This window comes from Amphiura filiformis, chromosome 6, assembly GCF_039555335.1.
Source record: "Amphiura filiformis chromosome 6, Afil_fr2py, whole genome shotgun sequence".
Lineage (NCBI taxonomy): Eukaryota > Metazoa > Echinodermata > Ophiuroidea > Amphilepidida > Amphiuridae > Amphiura > Amphiura filiformis.
In genome coordinates, this window is record NC_092633.1 from 33552413 (window position 1) to 33578233 (window position 25821).

General features: G+C 37.9%; 2 protein-coding genes across 2 annotated transcripts in view; one reads left to right on the forward strand and one right to left on the reverse strand.

The window, feature by feature from the left end:
* Positions 1-2055, reverse strand: part of LOC140155311 (acyl-CoA 6-desaturase-like) — a 32882-nt gene extending 30827 nt beyond the window's left edge. The window contains exon 1 of the mRNA XM_072178097.1: positions 1939-2055. Within this exon, the coding sequence (XP_072034198.1) occupies positions 1939-1952 (14 nt within the window). The 5' untranslated portion in view covers positions 1953-2055. The remainder of the gene's footprint in view (positions 1-1938) is intronic.
* Positions 2056-3500: 1445 nt separating this feature from the next.
* LOC140154087 (leucine-rich repeat-containing protein 56-like) lies at positions 3501-25062 on the forward strand. The gene is made up of 15 exons (XM_072176696.1): positions 3501-3595; positions 8729-8903; positions 9811-9993; positions 10377-10464; positions 10967-11124; positions 12676-12758; positions 13664-13778; positions 14406-14601; positions 15899-16161; positions 16602-16756; positions 20262-20539; positions 21609-21825; positions 21972-22083; positions 22490-22659; positions 23559-25062. Exons 3-15 carry the CDS (start codon positions 9847-9849, stop codon positions 23740-23742), a joined length of 2166 nt encoding a protein of 721 aa, XP_072032797.1. The 5' UTR covers positions 3501-3595; positions 8729-8903; positions 9811-9846; the 3' UTR covers positions 23743-25062.
* Positions 25063-25821: the final 759 nt, after the last annotated feature.

Sequence of the window (25821 nt, forward strand, 5' to 3'; positions counted from 1 at the left end):
GCAAATGTCTTATTAAAACAGAAAATCCCTCAGTCAGGTTTCTTACTTTTTACAGGACAATCCGCACTACAAATTATTGGGTACACTTAAGCCAATTAGTGTCGCACCAAGTAACTTGATGGCAAATCAACGACATTGATTGACTAGTAGCAGTAGAGCGGTCCTCTTTAACCATGGAACCACTGAAAAGTAACAATGAGGACAAATCGCAGAAATGTGCAATGACGCGAAGTCAATAACATGCTAAATCAAAAGACCTGAAATTGAATGGAGCCTGAGAAAGTGCCAAATTAGCATTTCACATTAAAGATTGATGGGTACCCGCCCGTTGACTAGCAAAATTGTAGAACTTGGCAAATGCGTCCTAAAAGTATAGTAGAGTTTGCGAAATGCGATTCAAAAAGCACAAACTTCAACGTCTAGAGGATTGTAAAGGATTAAAGTACCGGCCAATCAAATTTTGAGATTTTCTCAAAAACTGTTAATTTTTGCAGGAATCTGCTAGTTATGCTAGTTGGATTTCTTGCATCATTTCCTTTCTGAAAATACTTTTATATACTATACTGCACCAAAAAAGTATCCTTACACTTGGAAGAAAAATCCTAATTTTAAAACTAAACCATATTTGGGTAAATTTATTTGTTATTTATTTATCTCATCATCTGGCACATTATGACACCACATTGAATCCAAGGTGACTTCAAGAAGCAAAGTTACAAGCATTTTGATTAGACGAAGGTTCAGTTTAAAAGTGTCAAACTGGCCAATTCAAAACTTGACTAACTAGACATCTGGTTTGACAGTGGTGAATGGCTAATTTATGCGTCCTTTAATTTAAAACAAAAGGAACAAAAGAAAACTGAACCAAAAGAACTGACAAATAAAATGAAAGTTGTAAAAAGTACAGAGAAGTAAAAACTGAAATAAAAACTGCTTTAAATAAAGCTTCATTGAAGAAACCGTGTTGTCTCTTTGTTAAATGTTGTGCTTGTTGGAATCTTTTTGCGCCTTAAACTGTACCTTCGTCTATTCAATTGCTTGTAACTTTACTTCTTGAGGTCACATTGGATTCAATGTGGTGTCATAATGTGCAGGATTAGATAGTGCATCATTAAAAAAAAAGTTATTCCAACATGCATGGTTCACTTTTGGAATTGTGATTATTTTTCCTAGTGTAAGGATACTTTTTTGGCGCAGTAGAAAGAAAGCAAAATTAAGGGTACACGATGCATGTATTGTTGGTCGAAGCAGCCCCCCAAAAAAATCGATTTTTATTAGCTAAATCAATATATTATTGAAAAATAACACCTTTGCAAAAGTTCATCCTACAAATCATATACTTTGAAAACTTGCTTGATTTATTGTTGTTAATGAGTTATGTACGTTTTACAAAAGTGTTGTTGTTTCAGCCCTCTTTCCAGAACCACCTATATAATTATAAAACTATCATAGGCGTAGATCCCGGGGGGGGTGGGATCATTAATACAACCAATATTTTGTCAGGGGGGGTGGTCCATACAATCATCCCCCCAATGTTGACACCTAATAATGGGTTTCTGACCAAATGAACCTCATATTTGCACATTTTAGCCCCCAAAGTGCACATTTTCGCGCGCATTTATTCCACTTTTACACCATATTTCATCAGTTTAGCTTCAAAATAGCAAAATTTGTTGCGCGTTTGCGCGCATTTGTACAATAAGCGTATTCTGTCGCCAAAAGATGCTGCATTTACTATACTTTCAGAATTTTTTCCAACTCCATCCCCCCCAATGTCAAAAAGAAATCTACGCCACTGAAAACTATATCTGTGATATTCAATGCAATTTTTGCCAAAGCTCACTAACATTCGCAACATACTGTGAACTACCAAATCGCAACAGTTTAAAATAGTTGCTAACCTTAAACTTCTACACTACTCAAATTTGGTACACTCACCGGAGCATTTCCATCGGGTCAACCGGCGTACCGGCGTCTCAATCAGCGGATGTTAATTGCTCTAAACATTTGTTCACTGCAAAGAGTAAATTCACGGTTGTTCCAGTGAGCACGCAAACCGAATGACAAACCCGATGACAAATCCCGCTGGTTTTAATGAGGCCACTTATCGATCGGTTATGCATGACTACTTCATATTCGACCCCTTGATCATTTTAGGGTTGACAAAATAAAGCCGCCGTTCAGTTTAGCGAACTTCGTTCAATGCGAGTAGGCCCCCTAACAAGTTTAGCCCGCCCGCTATAAGAGCTGAGAGCAGACTGGTCCCTGGTACACTGCTAGCTACTGCTGGTATTGGCGGAATCAGTATTTCCCATCAGTCATCACCACTCACCAGTGATTTGTTTTTTCACAGAAAATAAGGGACTGAACGCCGGATTGACCTTTTATACAATAGTAATGTCGAAATTTACATAGGAAATACGGGACAGGTACCGTAAAACCCCGTCTACAGCATATAGTGTTTTTGATGAAAGTTAAATTAATACGATATACATGCGTATATATGCCAATACAATATATTGGTCTTTCAATAATACTTGTTTGTATGTGCTTGGATCTATAATTTATTTGCTCTAATTCCATAATGGCGCCTGGATTAATTTAGCTTTTATCAGAAGCACTCTATATGCTTGTAGACGGGGTTTTACGGTATACTCGGTATGAAATACAAGTAGTATTTGAAGGCAACTTACACCCAACAAGCTGGGACAACAATCTTTGACACCACCTTCTGATCATCCAACATGGCGCCGTAGTGTGTTCGTGTTCATGTCCTCTTGTGAAAAAACATCAATCTGCTCTAATTAGATGGCTCATGGTATGAATTATTGATTTAGGCCTATAGTAGGTAAATAAATCACAATTGACTACGACGACTGTGTGACAGTAAATGCACCAATGAGTCCAATTCACCCACCCAACAACCTTCCCATGCTTGCACACTTGGGTGATCATGAGGCCCATTGGGCCAGATGGGCCCGGGCCAGGTCCCCCAAAATTTGGGGCCCCTAAAACTGCCCATGCCCTGTGAATCTTTTCCTTTTTAGCCCGAACACTTGGGTAAAAATGGGTAACTTTTGCTTCGCACATTAGCCCCTTATATAGCAAATTTCACAAAATCTGCTTGTCTTCCAGTTTATTGCTTTACCATACTTCCACTGCTTCTGCTCTAACTGTTGATCTTAAACCAAAACTTGGCCATTGAGTGCACATGCCTTCCTCATGGTGAATTTGGGGCCTCCAAATTTTGCCCTGGTCCAATTAGGCCCCAAAAAGGTCAATCCGGCCATATCATATACCTAGTTTCTGATGTTTTGCAATACACCAGTATACGATTTTTTCACAATCAAAGACTAATGTTCATTTTATGACAAGTACGATTTTTTTCACAATCGAAGACAATGTGTTTTTTTCCATGTGGAGAGTTTTTAGTGGTGTGCTCCCTGAATTAGAGAATAGCGGTGCACCACTGAAAATGGGAAACCTGAAAAATTAAGAAACGTAATTTTAATGGCGATTCACTGAGCGTTCCGTAGCTAGGAAACGGTACATTATCAGCTTATTAAATTCTTTTTTAAACAGATTTATGAACTTGGTAAGTGTCAACTCTGTCGTAGGAAATCCTCCAAAAACACAAATTGATGAAGATGTGTTTTAATCCCAATATTGACTCAAAATCAATGCATTTTAAGCGGGATTTTAAGCTTATCAAAAGTCAATTTTTAAACCCGATATCGGATATTCACATTATTAAATTGGAATTCGATTTAATTTTGTATTTAAAATATAAATTATATAATTCATGTGACATGACACGTCTTTGCTAAAAATTGCGCCACGCAGTAAAAAAATGTCAAACACGCTTGAAAGTGCACGATCCGCTATAGCTAAACAAATTCTCGATCATGAGAGGATGTACCTTCTGCGTCAGCGTACTTTTCATAGAATAACACGATCGCGCGACCTGCATGACCGAACCTTGACCTTGCCTAGTAACGACCGTGTGATTGGTCAATTCTCAAAAGCTGTGTTTGCGCCGTAAGCGCCGGTATTTGCGTAGTACGCTCGGCGCAAATAACAGTGCGTACCCAAGGTGGCTCTCATGATCGAGAATTTAATATTTTGGCTATAGCGTAAATTACTGTCGAGCTGTCATGACTGTGACAACTGTCAAAACGAGCGTATCAAGCGCTCGTGCTACGCAAACCGAACGTTTCATAGCTGACATCTGCGGTTTTGCATCTAGCTCTTTTATGTCAAAAACAGCGATAAAAATGTGGATTTTGGAACAAAATAAAGCTTGTTCAACAAAATAAAAGGTATCATGTTGATCATGTTTGTATAGGTCACCCCGGTCATCCGAGTACCGGTACTTATTTTACATGACGCTACAGTCGGCTACACTTACGCTTTTCAACCCACAATAGATCGTGCAGCTGAGCGACTACTTGAAGACTTGTAGCAGAGCTCATTCAGTTGTTTACGTTCTGTTTTGACCTCGAATCAAGCAAATTTCTCGGCCGATTTCGGTAGAATAAAGGTTAAATACTTGGCGAAAATTGCATTTTATGTGAAGCTGAACATGTAGAGGAGAGTCTTTATTTTTGTTGTTGGCTGGAGGCCCCATGTCGAGAAGTTATAGAAATGGTCGCATGTCATGAATTGGTCATCTTTTGTGTAACATGATGTAAAATGAGAAAAATATCATCACCAATTTTGATTCAATTCAACACAACTTTTAATGAACACATTTTATACCATTATAAGTACTAGCGGGATACCAGCGCTTAGGCTAGCGTCCCGCTAGATGAGTAAATGGGAGCGTTCACTATAACAGGAAGAATTACTGAACAGGTAGAATCATTGAAAAGGTACATTTTATTTATCTAAATCTGTCTCTTCTTACATTTTCTTTTTTAGTTTCTTCTGCTTAGCTTGTGATTTTCCGTTTCCATATCATTTATTTATTTATTTATTTATTTATTTATTTATTTATTTATTTATTTATTTATTTATTTATTTATTTATTTATTTATTTTTTATTTATTTATTCAATTCTGTTCTCATTATTTTAGCTTCTTTTTTTCTTATATTTCCTGATTAGTTTCTTTCCTTCTTTGTTTCGTTCCCGTTTCATTTAGTTACTTTAACCCGTTGGCCTATTAGGCCTACTCATACCTTTTTTTGTCCTCATTTTAATTTAATTTTTCTTTATAGTACCGCTTCATGTTGTTTATACAACACACATCTTTTTCCCGTATTTATTACGTCCTCTCATAGCGTGTCTATGTCTGCGGACGTGTTCACTATGTTTACCCGTTACCATAATCCCGTGACCAGTCCATGCACCTTTTTGTCCTTTATTTTTCCTTCTTCCCGTATTATCATGTCCACTGGTCTCTGGCTCGCAAGTCGCGTGGCTCTGCGCCGTTTACTCGCGCATTGGCGTAAAGGCGAATGAAAGTCGATTCGAGTTTATCGTCCCCGCCAGCGTCACTTTTTGGACACCAAAACACCAGCGTCAAATTTTCAAAAATGCCAAAATAATTCATTATTTTCAAAGTATCAGTGTTTTCACCAGTTTTAGCAATTGGAAACATATATTTTTGTTTGTAAAACATATAAATTTATAACTTGGAACCAAAACCAGGCTCTTTTCCAACTTTTCTAGTCCCTACCCATATAAAAACATGTTTTTAAATAACATGTATGAGTGTGGCTTTAAATCAACACGCACTTTAGGTCAATAATGAAATCTGATGAAATAATGAAAAATGAAAAATGAAAAAGTCACCTCACCAACCTGGGGAAAAAAAGGGACGATAAACTCGGAATTGACTTTCATTGGCCTAATGCGCATTACGCACGCGGCGCCGGCGCGCTGTCGGCCAGCTGCAGTGACGCGTAGGCTGGTAACTGATTTTCATAACAAAAACCCTGTTTTTACCCATATTTTCACTGTTTTTGCAGCCAATTCTTGACCGTTTTCAACCAAATAAAGTTTAAACACGTCCCCGTATATTCCTCGATCTCCCGTATGAATTTGGCGACATTTAGATCGAAACTGACGGAGCCTTTATAGCGATATATACATAGATACATAGATACATAGATACATAGATACATACAACATTTCCCTATTTATAGTAAGATATATTTCTGGAAAGCTTATATTACAAGGATGCCAAATCAACAAAGCATAACATCATAATACAGGGTTGGTGAGAAATATACAGGGTGGAACAACAACAAAATTAGCATCTTTCTTGTCATGGTGAACCCCATATATTTCCTTTTCTGAAAGCTATGTAGTTCAAAATAAATATGGATTCAGAAAGACATTGCATGGGTCCTTCAAACAAATTAGGAAGAAAGAGTTAAGTATCCCTTGTGTTAAACATACAGGGTGGTCAAAAATTGTAAAATAATTTCACAATTTTTATGACATTTTTCAATCAAAACTTTTTTCCTCCATTTCTGGCACTAAAACTATTAGCATTTATAATTGAAGTCCTCATCCAATTTCCTTACAAATATGTGTTCTTTTGAATAAGCAGAGTGACTCGGGTAAGAGATAGTCCATTTAGAAATGTCGGAGCATAGTATGCACACTTTGTACAGTAACATATAGGGAAAACTGTCTTAATTAGCATTTAATTGGGCAATTAATTGGTTAAATATGTTGTTACAGTTGATGTACTATGAGGTAGATCTACAATCCAGGATGATATATGTGCAATTTGAGGTCCATGCTAGTTGTACTTTTCAAGATACAAAGGTTTGAAGTTTGCCATATTTTCACAATTTTGTGTATAACCCTATGGGGCTCTCCCGAACTGGCTCTCCCGAACCGGCTGCTCCTTTGACACATCTTACATATTGAGGTATAAATCTCAAAGTACTTGTCCAATTGACTTGGGGGTTTTTGTATTTGAAAAAGAACATAATTATCTACAAAATGACACCAAACTTTCTACAATAGGTATTATACTTTTAGGATAAACCTAACTTGAAGTGTGAAGAAAGCGTTTTCATGTTACGGCTGCTCCATTTTTGGGTGACCTATTTGTGACATGCGACCAAATGGTAGTATTTTGGCCGATTTGAAAAGGGACAAACCATAGAAAAGTACAAATTTGACTTCTGAATCGGATTTGTTGTCAACAGAGGTCAATGGCTTGTGACGTCACTCCGGGGTCACCTATAGCAAAAAACATGTCTAACCTTGATGCAAAAGTTAAACTTGAATCTTGATAAATTTATAATTTTAACCTTAAAAGCTCGTGTAGTCTACAAGAAAAGATTGCCACGTACCTTTATTAAATTAGCATCACTTTCGTTACCCCGGTACATGAAAAGATGACCAGATGAGTGAAAAATTGCAGAAATTTTGAGAAATATGGAAATTTTCTCTGAAAAATACACGTTTTTTGAGAAATTTGCCATCTTGAATAAATGGTCACATGTCACAAATAGGTCACCCAAAAATGGAGAATTGTAACATGAAAATGCTTTTTCCACACTTTCAAGTTTGGTTTATTCTAAAAGTACAATACATATTGTAGAAAATTTGGTGTCATTTTGGAGATAATTATGTTCTTTTGTCAAGACTTTCGTATTACACAATGGGGAACGTTTCTTTATTCATTTTGCAATATATAATGTAGGCCTGCTAAGAATACACAATTTTGCGGAGGCCAAAAAATGCACCTCAATTTTCCCCAAAACACAAAAATTGGTTTTTTTTTTGCGATCTTTATTTTTTTGCTGGACCTATAGCATATCATTCATGGTTGATTTACCATTTTTTCCAAATGTCAAAAATTGCATTTGGAGCCAAAATATGTGAATTGTGCGGCAAATAATGCAATTGCTTATTCTTAGCAGCCCTAATATATATTGAAAGACCAAAAACATGCTAAATAGCATTTTGAAAGCATGACAGTTAATGTGTAATTTTGGATTCCATTCTAGATTCATATTGAAAACGGTAATGTCACCGAAAACATTGATTAAAAAGTGCATTTATAGTGCACCAGTATGGGCACCAAAAACTCCAGATTTACAAGTGTACATGTATGTCCTCTATGATTTGATATTCGATGTCCACTACCGTAAAAACTTAATAGTTAACATGCTATCGAGCGCTTTTGAAAAAATATAAAATTGTACCAAAGTCCGGCGCTTTACCAACTGAGCTATGGGGTTAAGACACACATTTGCAGGTTTACTTGTTCGTATGAATCGTATATAGCTATGTGTATCGATGACGATGATTTGCTCAAAGCCCTTTACACTTTTGTGGATGGGGCTCTAAACTATTCAAGTTTGCATGTTTTAAATTGAATTGATAGTAAGCAGTCACATATTCTAACTATCGAGTTTTTATTAGGGGTTCATTCATATATTTTCATGACTAAACGGTTGTTTATGCCCTCGGGGGCATAAACAACCGTTTAGTCATGAAAATATATAAATGAACTCCGTTCATAGTTCATACCTGAACATTTTGTGATTCTTATATCATCAAAATAATAACAAAAAACTACTCAGTAACATTATTAAAAAACATGATTATCCTTCATTTTCCCTACCCGGCAGTCTCATATCCGGGATACCGGGCATATCGACCAATCACGCACGCTGTTATATAGCGTGTATGTATGAACTGTATAGTATATGTTTGTTTTGCCATAACTTACTATATTTGATTTTGTTTTGTACCAAGTGAAATTGGTGTCTTGAATAGGAAGAACTAAAGCCAAGTAGTGATGTAGATGCTCAAGATATTCAACCACAGTATGCATTACAACTAGTAATTTCCTGGTACCTGTTTTTGTGGATGGAACTGCCAGCCATGACTGAAAAAAACTTGGTACTAGTCATCAAGTTTTAAACAACAGGTAATGTTCAACTTCATTTAATAATTATAGGGTAAATACCATGATGATTCCCCACATACTATACACACAATGGCTGAAGTCAACTGGTAATGATTTGATGCTAGATGGGGCCATGCTAGCAAATTCTAAGGGATGCACCATTAGACTTCAAGGGGGGGGGGGGCTAGGATGTTTAGAAAAAAATCCTTTTCTATGAGCAAAAAACCAAAAACTTTCCCCACCAACACTAAAAAAAAACCTTCCCCACCAAACTGTGTACCAATGCAAGAAATTAAAAAAAAAAACTTGCTGCCTTTGGCGGTGAAAAAACCAAAACTTCGCCGCCTCTGGCGGGAAAAAAAAATCCCCCCGACCCCAACTTCCTAACCCCTTGATGTCTAATCTTAAAGGTGCATATTGAATGTCATCTTTCCCCCAGGGTAAGATCTGACACCAGGCCAGCCCATGGCCAGAGGGTAACATGAGTGGATTTGTTTCACCTTGAAGGCAAGGTGGGCTAACTTTCCCCTAGGCCATCCAATATGCCATATATACTTAGGACTGCAACTGGTATTGCTGGTCAGTTTATACTCATATTTCCACATCCATAAAAGTCATCATATACTTGATCAGTAGCATAGTGTGGGCTATCATATTGGGGGGGTGCTCTGACCATGAATGGGGCACCAGGTCTGATGGGGAAGGGGAACAAGCCATTTTTTCGGCAATTTTCCTGTGGGATTTTCTACATTTTGAGATTGATGGGGGAGGGGCACATGCTTCCCCTGCCCCCCTATGACGCTACTCCACTGTACTTGATGTACCTGCTTCGCAGTTTGAAGGCATACTTGAACTTGAATACCACCCAAATCATGTTATCAATAATTGATTGTTTTGTTTTTAAATCTCAACTCGATAACACATGAAGAGTCCTCTATTGGTGAAACAGCCAATACCATAAACCATGGCGGCAGCTTTTGAAGAAGATGTTTCAGGAGCCACTAGTGTGCACATCACAGAGTTTGGGGATATTAGGGTCAACCCTCAACCCATAGTGCAAGAAGAAGACACTGATGTACTTTTGGAAGAGTACCTGTCTCCCAGGAAACTGGTGAGTTTGTAATTATTTCAAGAGCACAGGGTAATAAGATACCATAGAATCAGATAATTCCGATGGTGTTGTTGATATGTTTTACCACACAAAGGAGACATAATTTCCAAAGCTCCTTTAGTAGATTGCTAAAGTTAATTTTTTTATTTCTTCCGTGATCTTGGCTGTGCGTATCGCTTACACAAAGGTAAACACACAGGCGATAAACAATCGCGCTGATTGACAACAAGACACTTGATTGACCCATGTGCTTTGCTTACTGCGTTGATGAGCTTCATTCAACTGTCATTTATTATATAGCCAAAACATGATGTAGAAGTTCTTCTTTACTTAGATTAAACTAAACTATTTTGTTTATTTTCCTTTTTTCTTTTGTATTACAGAAAGAAATGACTGGAGTAGATGATTTGGAGGATATTAAATTTTTAGAGATGAGAGTAGACACTACAGAGACAAGCTTAGGAAACTTTGGTAAGCTTTTTATTGAATTATATTATGTTGCCTTCCACCTGAACTCTTTTCAGTATTTGAGCAGAGTAACATAACTATGAGACATGACAGTTAAGAGTATTTGTTTTTATAGTATTTGATATGATCAGTACCTAATTCTAATACAAGTTCTAATAAAAGGAGGATTCTTATTAAAATTTTCATGTAATAAAAGTTACTATGAGGAATTCTCAGTTTGTTCAGCTTGTAATAAAAGTTACTATGAGGAATTCTCAGTTTGTTCAGCTTGTAATAAAAGTTTCTATGAGGAATTCTTAGTTTGTTTGGCTTATAATAGGTGAAAATTATTCTGTTTTTGTTACTGCAAGCATACATAAAGTCCCAACTCACGCTTGTGTAAATTCACATAAGCGTGTGCCAGTAATGCATTGCACAACATACAAGTAGTGTACAGTGTAAGTGCTGCGCCCAACTACAACTGGAAGCTCACTATATTTTTAAATTCTTGTTTGTTATTTTGCAGGCTCCATGGTTCCCAATTTAAAACAGCTCAAACTGAATGGCAGTGTAATAGCAACAGTGAGAGATTTAGGCACGTCATTAGATAACCTTAAAGTACTATGGATGGCAAGATGCTGTCTATGTGATTTGGATGGGATTAGTTCAATGTCTTCATTACAGGTAAGATATCGTATGTACTTTTGGCCCTTGAACATGGATAAAGCCTTGTAGGTGTAGACTTTATATTGAAGAGGTTGCTTCATCCATGTTCAAGGGCCAAAGTCCATGTAGGAAACACCTCATATTTACTTTTGGCTCTTGAAAATGGAGAAAGCCTTGTAAGTGTAGACTTTATATTAAATGGTTTGCTTCATCCATGTTCAAGGGCAAAAAGTACATATGAGGTTTTTCCCGCCCAGTGACGATATGATTAGTAAGGTTTTAGAGGTTCGCCGTCGGACTAGTTTAGAACTGTCAAGCTTTAGTCAGTAGTAGCTCTGACATCTTCAGGACAAAGTACCTAAGAATGAGGCATGTAGGCTTGCCTTCTGATGGCTCTGAAAGGAGCCATTCACTGAAGACTGACCCATGTCAATAGAGAACAAGCAGACCTCGCCTACCTCGCCTATCTGCTAATGTAAAAGCAGACCTCGCTTATCTGCTAATGTAAAAGGTTTGGTGGCTCTGAAAAGAGCTGTTTACTGAATACTGCCCCTTGTCAACAGAGAAGGTGAGATATGGTTTATAGTAGACACATGCACATGCCCCTAGACATAAGCACTTTTGAAAAAAGATTAATATTTTGAATCCATAGTGTGTTATGAATAATTTGTGGACACATGAAATCATGATATACCATACCCCAAACTAGATCAACTGCAAATAGCATTGAGAACACCCTCAGTATGATGTATGTCAATGGTTGTATATGAAAATGTAAGCGTCCCAGTTTGGGATGCTTACAGATGCCCACAACACACAACCACTTATAAATTCCAATCCAAAGCCTTACCTGGGCCTCAAGGAAGATCCTGCTGGAAGAGCATATGATTACTTGTGTTTTCAACTGATTGATTGTCCCAGGTTAAAGAAGAAATAAAACAAACAAGTAAGGGCTGTGAAAATTTACATTTAAAGTCAAAATCCCAAGTTGAGCAGGGTTGCAGCCATGTTGAGTAGCGGAGCCCGTCACTCATTTATAGAGAACGTCACTTTAATGTTAATTTTAATACTGGAGCATACCACTCAAACTAAAAAACAAATCCAAAGTTTTTACTCATTTTCTGAGCTCTTCGATGACCGGTTATGTCATCTTGATCACATATGTCCAGGCTCACTGCACTTCTCGCTAAGGACTTGGTAGTCCCATTCCCAAAGTTTGGTGATTGCTTAAACAGCGAGTCATAGACATCTAACTAAGCTTCAAAACTGAGTAAAAACATTGGATTTGTCTATCAAACAATCATCAATTGTCTGAAACAATCCTACAAATGAAACTTTTTAATGTTAAAGAACATTAAATATCCTTAAAATTTTAAGTTTCTGTAGCTACAACCCTGAAGATGAATAGGCCCAATTCACACATTGAGAAACAAACACCAACACATTCACACACATTTACACTGTGAAGATACAGTTTTGGAATCAATTCTGTGGCCATCCTCATAAAACTGAGCAATTCTTACATGACTGACAGATTTTTTTATTGTTTTATCCCTTTTTATTTGACAGGAGTTGTATTTAGCCTATAATGATATTGCAGATATAAGCCCAGTTAGTATGCTGGATAATTTACAGTTGTTGGATTTAGAAGGGTGAGTATTGGCCTATAGCAATGGAATCTGGTTCAAAACTTGTTTTCATCATTCAGATCCATATTTTTGTGTAATTGACAATTTGAAAATCTCAATTTCAGCTGAATTGTTCCTGAATTTCTCAATTTCAATGACTAAATGATGTCCACTTGTTGTCATAATTATTTTGTGCGTAAATTAGGTGAAAAGGCTAATTTAAAGATTAAGCTAAGAGATGTTGATATCAGTACTTCATGATATATAATTCAATCAACTAATCAGGAGTTCTCAGGTTTGTACTCACTGGCTACATTTATAGAATTGTGATGATATGATTTCAAACAGAAGAAAATAGAGTTGGTTTTATATATACCTAACAAAATATAAGGGCTCATATTGAAATTCCCTTACACAGGAAGGTGTGCGCCATCCGGCAGCTTTCCTGTGCTAGCCTTCTTTTGTTAAAATCCTTGGCAGGGTGTATCACTGATGCATATAATCCATCTGTTTTATGATCGAGCTTTCCTGAGGCGCGCGCTTAGCGAGGGGAATCCTGCCTTCTTTCTGTGTGAAAACGTGGTAGGGTATTTCAATATGAGCCCTAAAACAATGCTGTTTTGTTTGATTGCACAGACATGACATTTTATATTAGTGCGTTGGAAAACAATTTGAAGTCGATGACCAAAACATCACTTACTTGCATATGCTACACATAATACATACAAGTACTTAAAAAAGGATTGCATCAAAATTCTCTTCCTTTGAAACGAGACAAAAACTGAGTGACAATCTGTGCAGGAATGAGGAATACTTATGTCAGTGTTTGTAAACATTTTCTATGTTAAATTGTTCAACATCTTTATTCATTGTACAATTATATGATATTAAACTTTTATTAAAGAACTGTATTTCTTCCTTTTGAACAGTAATAATATTGAGGAGGTTAGTCAAGTGGAATTCTTAGCATTGTGCTCCAAGTTAACAACACTTACATTAGAAGGCAATCCTTTATGCTTGGCACCAACTCCTGATTATAACAAGGTAAACTGACTGAGAACACTGGCATTTTGATATCTTTTATTATTTTCAAACTGTTACCAAATTTGAACAATGAAAAGGTGCTTTTGTATTTGTACAGAATTTTTAGGGAGCCCAGAATAAAAATAAAATCCCAAACAAATAGAAGAGATTGATGAAGCCTAGGAAATTAGCTTCATTAGGGAGGGAAGAAGTAATTAAAATGTATCCAAAACAGTAGACAGTGTGTGGAAGATTTTTGAGTTCCAAGCTAATAGGGGCCAAATTGGGTAAAATCCAACTGCATTTCAACATGGTGTGGTGAACACCCATGTGCGCGTTACATAGAAGTGAATCCAACCATGCTAACCCCCTCATGATTGATTAGTATTTTCATTATTGTATCCAAGACCATGGTCGTTTTATTTTGAAATATGTGTCGTACAACCGTGTCTGATCACAAGTTACATCTGTGTTGCTTTGTAACAAAACTAATTGTGTTTATACGGCTTTGTTGATATTGAAAGCAGTGAAAATAAAATTGTATCCAAACATAGCAAACTTTAAAATTATATCAAACTACAAAAATAGGCTACTTTAATATTTTGACCACTTTAAATTTCTCACATCAATTTGTTGTTGTTTCTATAGGAGGAAGAAGGTGATTTTGATTACAGGGCTTCAGTGAGGAAAGCAATTCCTCATCTTAAGATATTAGATGATGATCCTATGGCCATCATGCCTTCTAGTCTAGGAGAGGGCATCATCAATCGGAGTACCGACTGGTTGATTGTAAACGAGGCTATCAAGGAAACAACAGGGTCTAGTGACAGCCTAGACATGGAAGGTAGGTGTCTGTCTGTTGGGAGTTGGTATGAAAGTAATGTCCCCATCATACTAGCAATCGCATTGGGCTATTCCATTTAAAATCCTCACTACCCCTGTGGAAGATTTTGGAAATATCTTCCACAGGGGGAGTATGAATTTCAAATGGAATGAACACATTAGCAGCTCCATTTGAAACTCACCCTCCCTCAGTGAAAGATTCAGGTTGAATCTTTCTCAGAGGGTGTATGAAATTTGAATGGAGCTGCCTAATGTGGTCTTTCCATTTAAAACTCATACTCCCCCTGTGGAAGATATTTCCAAAATCTTCCACAGGGGTAGTGTGGATTTTAAACAGAATAGCCCATTAGGAGTTGGCATTTGAAACTAGCACCCCCATCAAACTAGCAGTTGCAAGATAAATTACTGCTTGTCAAAAACTGGAAGTAATAATGTTCCTGGTGATACAGCCTCCACCCTGAATACTGGGATTGTAATTTTAATGATAAAATCAGGTTGATGCATATTTTGAGAATATTGGTAAAAGCTGTTTTGTGAATTCCAAAGTTGAGGCTCTTCAGGAATCACTTTATGAACCACCATGTGTTTTGTTTGCATAGATATCATGTAGGTGCAGGGTCTTAGCTAGCCACCCGTCTGGCCGTCATTTTAGACGGCCAGTTTGCTCCTGGGACGGGCATAAATTGTGTATGTTTTGAGAAGCTAATTGCCCTTTTTAGTAGACCCAATTTGTAGAACAAGGCCATATCAGCACATATTTGAACTCTCTGAACCCCCAATAGGCTATAGATGTCTGATAAATGTTTTAAAGGTCAAATTAGGACAGGCAATTTTATTCAAATGACAGGCAACCCTCAATTTCTAGCTAAGACCCTGTGTAGGTGTTAAAACTCTTTTGAACACCAATGAAATGAATATGCAGCTTCCAGTTTTAAATGCAAAGTGAACCTTAAGTAAATTTGATCCACTTACAGCTGTAAACATAGTAATGGGCTATTCATTTAAAATCCACACTACCCTGTGGAAGATTTTGGATACATGTTCCACAGGGGGAGTATGAAATTCAAATGGAATGAACACATTTGGCAGCTCTATTTGAATTTCATACACCCTCTGAGAAAGATTCAACCTGAATCTTCCCTGGGGGGAGGGCGAGTTTCAAGTGGAGCTGCTAATGTGTAATTCCATTTGAAATTCATACTCCCCCTGTGGAAGATATTTCCAAAATCTTCCACAGGGGTAGTGTGGATTTCAACTGGAATAGCCCAATGAACATTTTGTTGGTATGTCTTACACAGGAGGTAGACCAGGTTCAGCTTCAAGAAGACGTCCTGGATCCGCTAGGCCTGGAACAGCAGCAAACAGACCAGTTACAAGTTTGGGCAACAGACCTGGGACTAGTATGGGTAATAGGCCTGGTACATCCGCAGGACAAAGACCTGACACTGCTGGATCTGATATCCAATCAGTAGGAGAGGACTGTAGGGATTTAACCTATGGGAGAGGAGGGGTCATGTGTGGGAATCCTGTTAGAGCATTAAGAAGTAGAAGGAAAAAACAGGTGAGTTATTGAGAAAATATCAGGAATATAACTCACAGATATTGATATGTTGCCAACATGATGGGCTTATTACAAGGCTGTTCCAGGCTATGATGTGGGATGAAGGAATCATTGTAGCAGTTTGGGAGTCTGGTGTTTAAAAAGGGCTCAGGATTGTGTTTGTGTGTGATCTCTTGGTGGAGCGCCAAACCTGGCACAACAGGTTTCAACTGGAATGGACAGGTTACTCGGTTGCCTTGTGGGCTTTTCTGGCAAATGTTCCCAAGTGATGATATTTTTTTATCATGGCAGTTATACTGCTTTGCCTATCCTATTTATTTTTTTACAAATTGGGTTCTCTCCTTTGAACTGCTTCATTTGATGTTTAATTTGGATGGTACTGATCACAGATTATTACATACTGTTCTAATATTCACTCTATTGAAATATTCTTGTTACAGGACTCCTATGATTTACCACAAGGTTTACCTAGTTTATTTGTAGCGTTTCAGCATCAACCTGAGCACACATATTACACAGAGGATGAAGAAGGGCAAGATGCTAGTAAAGAGGACATATTTGCGGAATTACGAGCATGGAAGGAAGAACATGAAAGGTAAATATGGAATGTGCAATTGATTGCTTCATCCCTTGCTTTACCTTTGTATCAGTAATTAAGATTTTGGCATCAAAAGAATGCTTATATTGTTCTTTTTACCCAGGGAAGTTTAGGCCCTGTAGATATGTTCTGTTTGGTTTTGATGGTATGAACAAAAAAGTGGTAGCTTTATGTTGCACCACCCCAAGAGCATGTGATGTTCTACTGCAATACACATACCTTGTTTCCTCTATTAGTCGTCCCCTTCTATTAAACACCCCCCAAATTTTTTTTCCAACAAAGATGTTTAAAAAATACTGAAATTTCCATGCTATCTTTTGTAAGTAAGCTTATCATAGTCCACACAGGATTGGATAAATGTAAAAAATGACATCACAAAATACAGAAGTGAACTGGTTTAATCGGAAGTCACTGATCCTAAGTTCATTGTTTGTCATGTCGCTGTGATTTTTAAGCATACCTTACAATTTTTTTCGGGATTTATCCTTGTAAAAAATTACCTTATAAATGCCCCCCTTTTTTAGAAAATACAACGTCCCAGGACATTTAATAGAGGAAATAGTTTATTTTGATTCTGATATCCAAACTGCTGGAGCTTTAAAAGGGGCATGGTCCAATCTTTTCATGTTCTGTTTCCTATCTTACATTGAGGACCAGCATTAGAACAATCTGATTTCAAATTTTTAGTTGTATTGCTCTAGTGGTTTTTTTTTAGTTGTATTGCTCCAGATGGAGAAACTGATCTGTTTTGTTTGATCTGAGAAACTGATCTGTTTGATATACTTGCTGGTGTACTGCAAGGAGACACCCTTGCCCCATACCTCTTTGTGGTTGTTTTGGACTACGCATTGAGGGAGGCAGTCGAAGGCAGAGAAGAGCAGCTTGGATTCCAGCTGGAAAAGAGAAGAAGCAGACGAATAGGACCTGAAGTGCTAACAGATTTAGACTTTGCAGACGACATAGCCCTACTTTCAGAGGAAATCCACCAAGCACAAGAGCTACTGCAAAGGGTTGAATCATCTGTTGGAAAAGTTGGCCTCAAAATGAATGCTTCAAAAACAAAGTTCATGTCTTTCAACCATAGTCAAAAGATATCTATGCAGACAAACAATGGCACCAAACTAGATGAGGTGAGCGACTTCAAGTATCTGGGTGCATGGATGGCTAGCACGGAAAAAGACGTAAAAACACGCAAAGCAGCTGCATGGAGAGCATGTAACAGCCTCAACAAAATCTGGAGGTCAACTCTCCCAAGGAAATTCAAGACTCGTTTATTTTCTGCTACCGTCGAATCTGTACTAACCTATGGATGTGAAGCATGGACCATGTCTCCCAAATTATGTAAAGAACTTGATGGTTGCTACACAAGAATGCTTAGAGCAGTTTACAACATCAATTGGAAGCAGCACATCACAAACAAAGAGCTGTATGGGGACCACCAAACTTTCACAGAAGATCAGAGAGAGGAGGACACGTTTAAGCTGGGCATGCATACAGAAGCAAAAATGAGCCTGTAGCCAAGCTGATCCATTGGACACCAAAACATGGAAACAGAAAACCTGGCAGACCCCCTCTAACATACGTGGATGTATTGAAACAGGACACTGGACTGGATGTTATGGATTTGGGAACGGCCCACCTTGGTCTGGGGCGGACATTTTAAAAATGAATTTAGGAGAGCAGCAACGGCATCACTTGCATTACATTCCAGATGTTAAATCTACATCATATGCAAAATTTGAGGAAATTCGCACGAGTCCGTTTTATTTTAGAGCCATTTGTCTATAACTGGTCTTTACATGTAGCCCTATGGAGAGAGTGCCCGTTGAGGGCGCTTATAACCCCATTTTAGGAACAAAATGTGATTTAAAAAAACGGACTCGTATGCGAATATGTAGTATGAACATGTAGAAATATAATAGAGTAGTTGCCCTATCTGCTCTCCTCCAAAAAAATAAAAAGTCCTATACCTCAATGATAATGAAACCTAGGTGGGCCATGCAGGACAGAAGGGTTTGGCGTGCTGTTGTAGTTCGAGGACACCACTCATCTTAAGCAAGTAAGTAAGCAAGTAAGCAAGGTTTTGATATGTGCCATAGGATAGTACATACACTTCTGGTGTGGTTACCACAATTCATCAAAATTTTGTTCACACCATCAAGACAAAACATGTGAATGTTAAATTTTACTGGGGTCATGAGAAAAATATGAGCTTTCTTCTGATACCTAATATAAATCTGTTTTGATGAAGAAATATGGGGGATAAGGTTGTTGATCGAGTCACATCCCTTGAATTCAAAACTTGGAATAAGAATATTTAGTGATAAACCTACATCAGGGCCCTGACACTCAGTTCAGAAGTATGTTACTGCGTGGAAGCGGCCATTGACCCTGTAATCGCGTATCCAGGAACTACCGGCGCAGAGGCGCACTTGTATGCCCTATACGCTGTTATTGATCGCATTGGACATCGCGTTGGACTTGTGCTGGCGACGCATTCATTAGCACCCCAGCACCCCATGGCAGCGCCCATACGTGTGTCAATTTGTGGTTCGCGGGATCTTTTTTTCAGGCTCTGTAGCGTGCAAATTTGGCTGGTGCGATTTTACAGTCTACCGTGTGCCTACATGTGAGATGGAAAACATGATGGAGTGAAATCAGACCACCCGTCTGTAACTCGAGAACATTGTTAATGTATAAAGGTGTTCTAAATCTATTGGAACAAGGCAGACAACAGAAATAGGATTAATTAAAAGCCTGTGAAGAATGTGTTCTGACTCAAACAATACACCTACTGGTCTCTGATTGTGAGCTATACAGCTGTTTCATCATGTAATAACATAAAGCATAAGATTTTGTGATCATTACCATTGTATAATAACTAGTGAATCACATACAGAGTGGCTTAGTGGTCCAACTCATCACCAGAGACTTATAAGTACACTGTTTTTCACATTCCTTCTCTATTTAATATACTTTTTCTCTAACCAAGCTCATTTTCACATTAAGTCATTTTTGTGTAGACATTCTGTATTATATGCCAGAGGAGGCTTAAAGGCATTCTTACAATGCACTATGATTGGGAAATTTGGTCAATATAACCTAATTTTAAAGGCAAAGTCCCCATCGCCACACACACCAAATGCTCATTTTAAAACGGCAGCCAATGAGCTAATAGTTGAGACTTGACTTTGTTACAGGAAACATTCATATTGTCCCACTGCATTAATTTTATTCATAAGTCTCAATGTTTTGAATGTTAAATAAAAAGGATGAAAACACAAGATATTTGCACACAATCCCAATGCAAGGTATGGTCAACTGTGCCACGTGGGTACAAAAGGCAGACATACCAAGGTCAGAAACCCCATTGGGTTATGGGACTGTATTTAGAAATCCTCTGATTGTATGCTTACAAAGTTGTGAGCAAAAAAGAAGAAAAGAAATTAATTTACATAAAGCAACTTAGCAAAAACATTTGATTCTGATTAATTCCTTACAGAAAAGTCTCAGTGCGTGAAAAACAAAGAGAACCTCAGATTCTGACAATAATTCATGATGAAGATGATAACAATAATGAGGATACCTTAATGGATTATGAAGATGACCTAGGTATTCACTCAGTGACACCACCAGCTGCATCACCAGATTCAGCTGAGTTTGGTAGGATGCCATCACCTCCAGGAAGATTAGGTGATATGCCATCACCTCCTGGAAGATTAGGATCACCTAAAGGACCAATGCAATCACATAACAGACATGTCAGACCAAAAACTGCTGGTAAGTGTCTTGATGGAATGCCTGTCTGGAGATAGGGTGGTAGCAGATTGGGAGCTGTGTGAGTTTATGTGTGTGGCAGATTTTAACCAAACAGGTTTAGAAGTTTGGTTTCCAAGATTATTTTGTTTACAGATGGAAAAAAATGAGAGAGATTAAAGCTAACATTTTACCTGAAAGTCTCATAATTCATTCATATCAATCATACCATAGCAAAGGTGTCTATTCTTCCAGAAAACCTAAATTTACTGTCACCTTTCCCGATATTCCCCCATCTTGAAGTTTGAGTCCTACCAAAATTAGACTATGCCATAGTCGATTTCGTAAATAAACATATGTTATTATTAATCTTGATGAACGCATCCTGTTGGATCTCAAAATTATACTGATGTGTATTATAATTAATAGTAAAAATAGTAAAAGAGTTTATATAATTAGTGACAGTAAAATTAAAGTATACTTATGCTATTGAATGCAACATATCTTGCATAATGGCTCACTTTAGTTTAATACTGAACAATTCTGATTTCGGAATCTACTAGTTTTATCGAGTAAAAATTCCAACTATGTACTTTGGCTTTTAAGCAGAACTTTACCCCTGGACTTTGTTCTCACAAAGGTAACTAGAGTTGGAACTACCTTTGGTTTGAATATAACAAGATATCATTCAGGCAGGCAACACACACTCTCATTTGAACACAACTTTTCTTTCATGTGTGCTTCAAAGAAATCCCCGCAATGAAGTATAAACACAGTCATTTGAACATAATTTTTCTTTCATGTGTGCTTCAAAGAAATCCCCACTATGAAGTTTAAACACAGTAGTAGCAGTGAAGAGATATGGCATTTTTAAAATTGAAAATGGCAAGTGTAAATCGGGTTACTGACATAGTAAAAGGATATGGTAAAACATTGTACCAAGAAACTAAATTTGTGCAAACAATATTTTCCATACATCATCAACAAATCAGGAAAAATGTGCCTCATAGAAATGATAATATGTGTGTGTGTATGTATGTATTGCAAATCGTTTTAATATAGCATATAATTATTTCATTAATTACACCAATAGGTGCAGAGCTAAGTTTTAGAACACGGCGATACAGACAGAAGTCCATGGACGATATACTAGTAGATAATATGCACCAAATGAGAATATCCCAGGATGATGACACATTAACAGGAGACTCTGGTCATAGTAGCCCTAATGTACTGCCTTATTCACCTCCTCCATTCCGGGATGATAGGCCATTTTCAGGACCAGTTACTGTCAATAGAAATCACACAAGGTAAGAGATCACAGGATGACGACACATTAACAGGATACTCTGGTCATAGTAGCCCTAATGTATTGCCTTATTCACCTCCTCCATTCCGGGATGATAGGCCATTCTCAGGACCAGTTACTATCAATAGAAATCACACAAGGTAAGAGATCACAGGATGACGACACATTAACAGGAGACTCTGGTCATAGTAGCCCTAATGTATTGCCTTATTCACCTCCTCCATTCCGGGATGATAGGCCATTCTCAGGACCAGTTACTGTGAATAGAAATCACACAAGGTAAGAGATCACAGGATGATGACTCATTAACAGGAGACTCTGGTTATAGTAGCCCTAATGTATTGCCTTATTCACCTCCTCCATTCCGGGATGATAGGCCATTCTCAGGACCAGTTACTGTCAATAGAAATCACACAAGGTAAGAGATCACAGGATGACGACACATTCACAGGAGACTCTGGTCATAGCAGCCCTAATGTATTGCCTTATTCCCCTCCTCCATACCGGGATGATAGGCCATTTTCAGGACCAGTTACTGTCAATAGAAATCACACAAGGTAAGAGATCACAGGATGACGACACATTAACAGGAGACTCTGGTTATAGTAGCCCTGATGTATTGCCTTATTCCCCTCCTCCATACCGGGATGATAGGCCATTTTCAGGACCAGTTACTGTCAATAGAAATCACACAAGGTAAGAGATCACAGGATGATGACTCATTAACAGGAGACTCTGGTTATAGTAGCCCTAATGTATTGCCTTATTCACCTCCTCCATTCCGGGATGATAGGCCATTCTCAGGACCAGTTACTGTCAATAGAAATCACACAAGGTAAGAGATCACAGGATGACGACACATTAACAGGAGACTCTGGTTATAGTAGCCCTGATGTATTGCCTTATTCCCCTCCTCCATACCGGGATGATAGGCCATTTTCAGGACCAGTTACTGTCAATAGAAATCACACAAGGTAAGAGATCACAGGATGATGACTCATTAACAGGAGACTCTGGTTATAGTAGCCCTAATGTATTGCCTTATTCACCTCCTCCATTCCGGGATGATAGGCCATTTTCAGGACCAGTTACTGTCAATAGAAATCACACAAGGTAAGAGATCACAGGATGGCGACACATTAACAGGAGACTCTGGTCATAGTAGCCCTGATGTATTGCCTTATTCCCCTCCTCCATTCCGGGATGATAGGCCATTCTCAGGACCAGTTACTGTGAATAGAAATCACACAAGGTAAGAGATCACAGGATGGCGACACATTAACAGGAGACTCTGGTCATAGTAGCCCTGATGTATTGCCTTATTCCCCTCCTCCATACCGGGATGATAGGCCATTTTCAGGACCAGTTACTGTCATATTCTTGGAATTATTTCCAGGAAAGAGTATCAAATTTGAAACTTGTCAATTGTAATCTCTGGAAGCATCAAATTTGTTGTAAACCTTGAGTAATCCCATTTTGGGTACCAAACCATGCTTTTGCTATTGACAATCTTGATAGAAATCCCAAAGAAGGGTAAATCTATAAGTAAGATATCATTGTCACTGCTATCATCTTTGTGTCTTGCAAAGAGGCTACCTCTCTGACAAAATGTCACTCTTGGACGCAACCCATGGGTATCTAATTTTATACCAACAACATTTACAATAATTAGTTTGGCATATGTTTTGCTTTTATTTAATTCTTTTTTATTTTGCTTTTATTAAATTCTTGCAGGAAAGAACCAGCGATGATCAAAAGCCAGCCGAAGATCATTGATCGTCAGAATCCAGTAGTGCGTTCATCTACCCACACCCCTCCAGGCCTAGCGCAAAGATTACCAGGACTCCTTAGACCTGTCACAGCCAAAGCAGCATTACAAAGACAACCATTATCATTAAGTAGGCAACCAAAGACATGAACATGCTGTGATTTGAATTGTGTAGTTAGTGTCTTATGCTGGTTTCATACTTTCTGCCACTTGCCGCTGAGCGGCGTGATGCTTCATCATGCCGCTTGCATTTGTCTGCAAGTGGAGCGGCACACCGCTGAGCGGCAGCGGCATGACTCTGAAAGCCTCTCTTGCCGCTCAGCACCGCTCCAAAATCGTATTTTGTTCTCATACGTCAGAGCGGCACCACTCTCGAGTTGATTTGAATCCAACCAGCGGTGCTGCCGCCGTGGCAAAGCGGTGAAGTGATCGATATATCGGCTTGCCGCTGGCCACCCCTAGCATTTTTGGTGCGACTGCGCAGTGAAGTAAAATCATCTTCAAAGCGGCAGGAAAGTATGAAACCAGGATTATAGGCTATCAAGCCAAGCTGTATGTCATACAGGGAATATGTGTGGATCCAACTTGTGTGAATGATGAATCCTGTTTCTGAGGATTCCTCTTCAGCAGTCAGTCTTGCATAGAGGTCAATCAAAATGATCATCTGTCCACATTGTTTGAAAGCAAATGATCATCCATCCACATTGTTTGAAAGCAAATGATCATCCGTCCACATTGTTTGAAAGCAAATGATCATCCGTCCACATTGTTTGTGAAAGCAAATGATCATCGGTCCACATTGTTTGAAAGCAAATGATCATCTGTTCACATTGTTTGAAAGCAAATGATCATCCGTCCACATTGTTTGAAAGCAAATGATCATCCGTCCACATTGTTTGAAAGCAAATGATCATCCGTCCACATTGTTTGAAAGCAAATGATCATCCGTCCACATTGTTTGAAAGCAAATGATCATCCGTCCACATTAAGATTTGATTATTTATGTGCACAATTTGCTCTTTTATAAATGTTATGAACCACATAGCTTAGTTACTCCCTCCCTCTGTTCACACTAGGAACTTGCATGTATACAGAACATATCTTTGCATGCTTCTGTAGCAAGTTAAAAAACAACTTAAAAGATCGATGATATCCTATAAACGCTTCTATAGGGAAAAGGCTAATTTTGTGTTCAACATGGAACTCTTAGTATGCCAGCAACTTTGCGGGTAGCAACACGAGGGTGTACAGCACAGCTGCAACGTTTTCAGACCATTTCTGCATCCTACACGGTATACGCCACATGTACGCAGTGTGAAAGTTCTACGATGAACACAAATTCAATAATTTTCCTATAGTTCATTTCATAGCTGACCCACCCTCCTTGTCTGTATCAAAACTGGAAGTGGGTCAAAATAACATTAATCATTTTAAGGGTTGGGGTATGAACGTTTGGACAGTATTTATTGTGGGACATTAGAGCACATCAGACATAAGCGAATTGCATTCTGAATACGAAGAATGTCCTTCTGATATCAAATAATTTTGATTTTTTAAATTCGCAATTTATTACACATTTTATGGCAAATCATTAAAAATTGATATTTTTGATATTCAACAGTACTTGAAGTAAACTTTATAAATCTGATGATTTATACTTAAAGTGTATGTAGGTGGGATGAAAAGCCGACGATCAATTGAAAATTTTGACCTTTCGTATTGAAGATATGGATTTTTTCCCCAAAACACCAAAAAAAATTAGGTCTTTTGGGAAAAAATCTATATCTTCAATATGAAAGGTCAAAATTTTCAATTGACCGTCGGCTTTTCCTCCCTGCTGCATACACTTTAAGAATATGTCATTAGATTTATATAATTTACTTTCGAGGACTGTTATATATCAAAATTTGAAAAATATCAAATTTTTATAATTTGTCATAAAATTTGTATTATATTGTGATTTTCAAAAATGAAAATTATTTGATATCAGAAAGACATGCTTCAGTATTCAGAATGCAATTCGATAGGTCTGAGGTGCTCTCTTGTCCCACAAAAAATACTGTCGAAACGCAATAAACGCTCATTTTAGATCCCTTAAGAAACATACTCAACATTTTAATCCCCTCCCTTTCGTTCATAGGAAGTCATCAATCTTTTTTATTGTTCCTTTAGCAACCCAACCCGACTCAAGCACCAGGGTGCTAATTAGGTCGAATACAGTACTACAAA

Coding starts and splice junctions, on each gene's coding strand:
- LOC140154087 (XM_072176696.1), top strand. CDS start 9,847: ATGGCGGCAGCTTTTGAAGAAGATGTTTCAGGAGCCACTAGTGTGCAC. Junction 20,540..21,608: donor TGTCAGACCAAAAACTGCTG/GTAAGTGTCTTG, acceptor TTACACCAATAG/GTGCAGAGCTAAGTTTTAGA. Junction 21,826..21,971: donor GTCAATAGAAATCACACAAG/GTAAGAGATCAC, acceptor ACAAGGTAAGAG/ATCACAGGATGACGACACAT.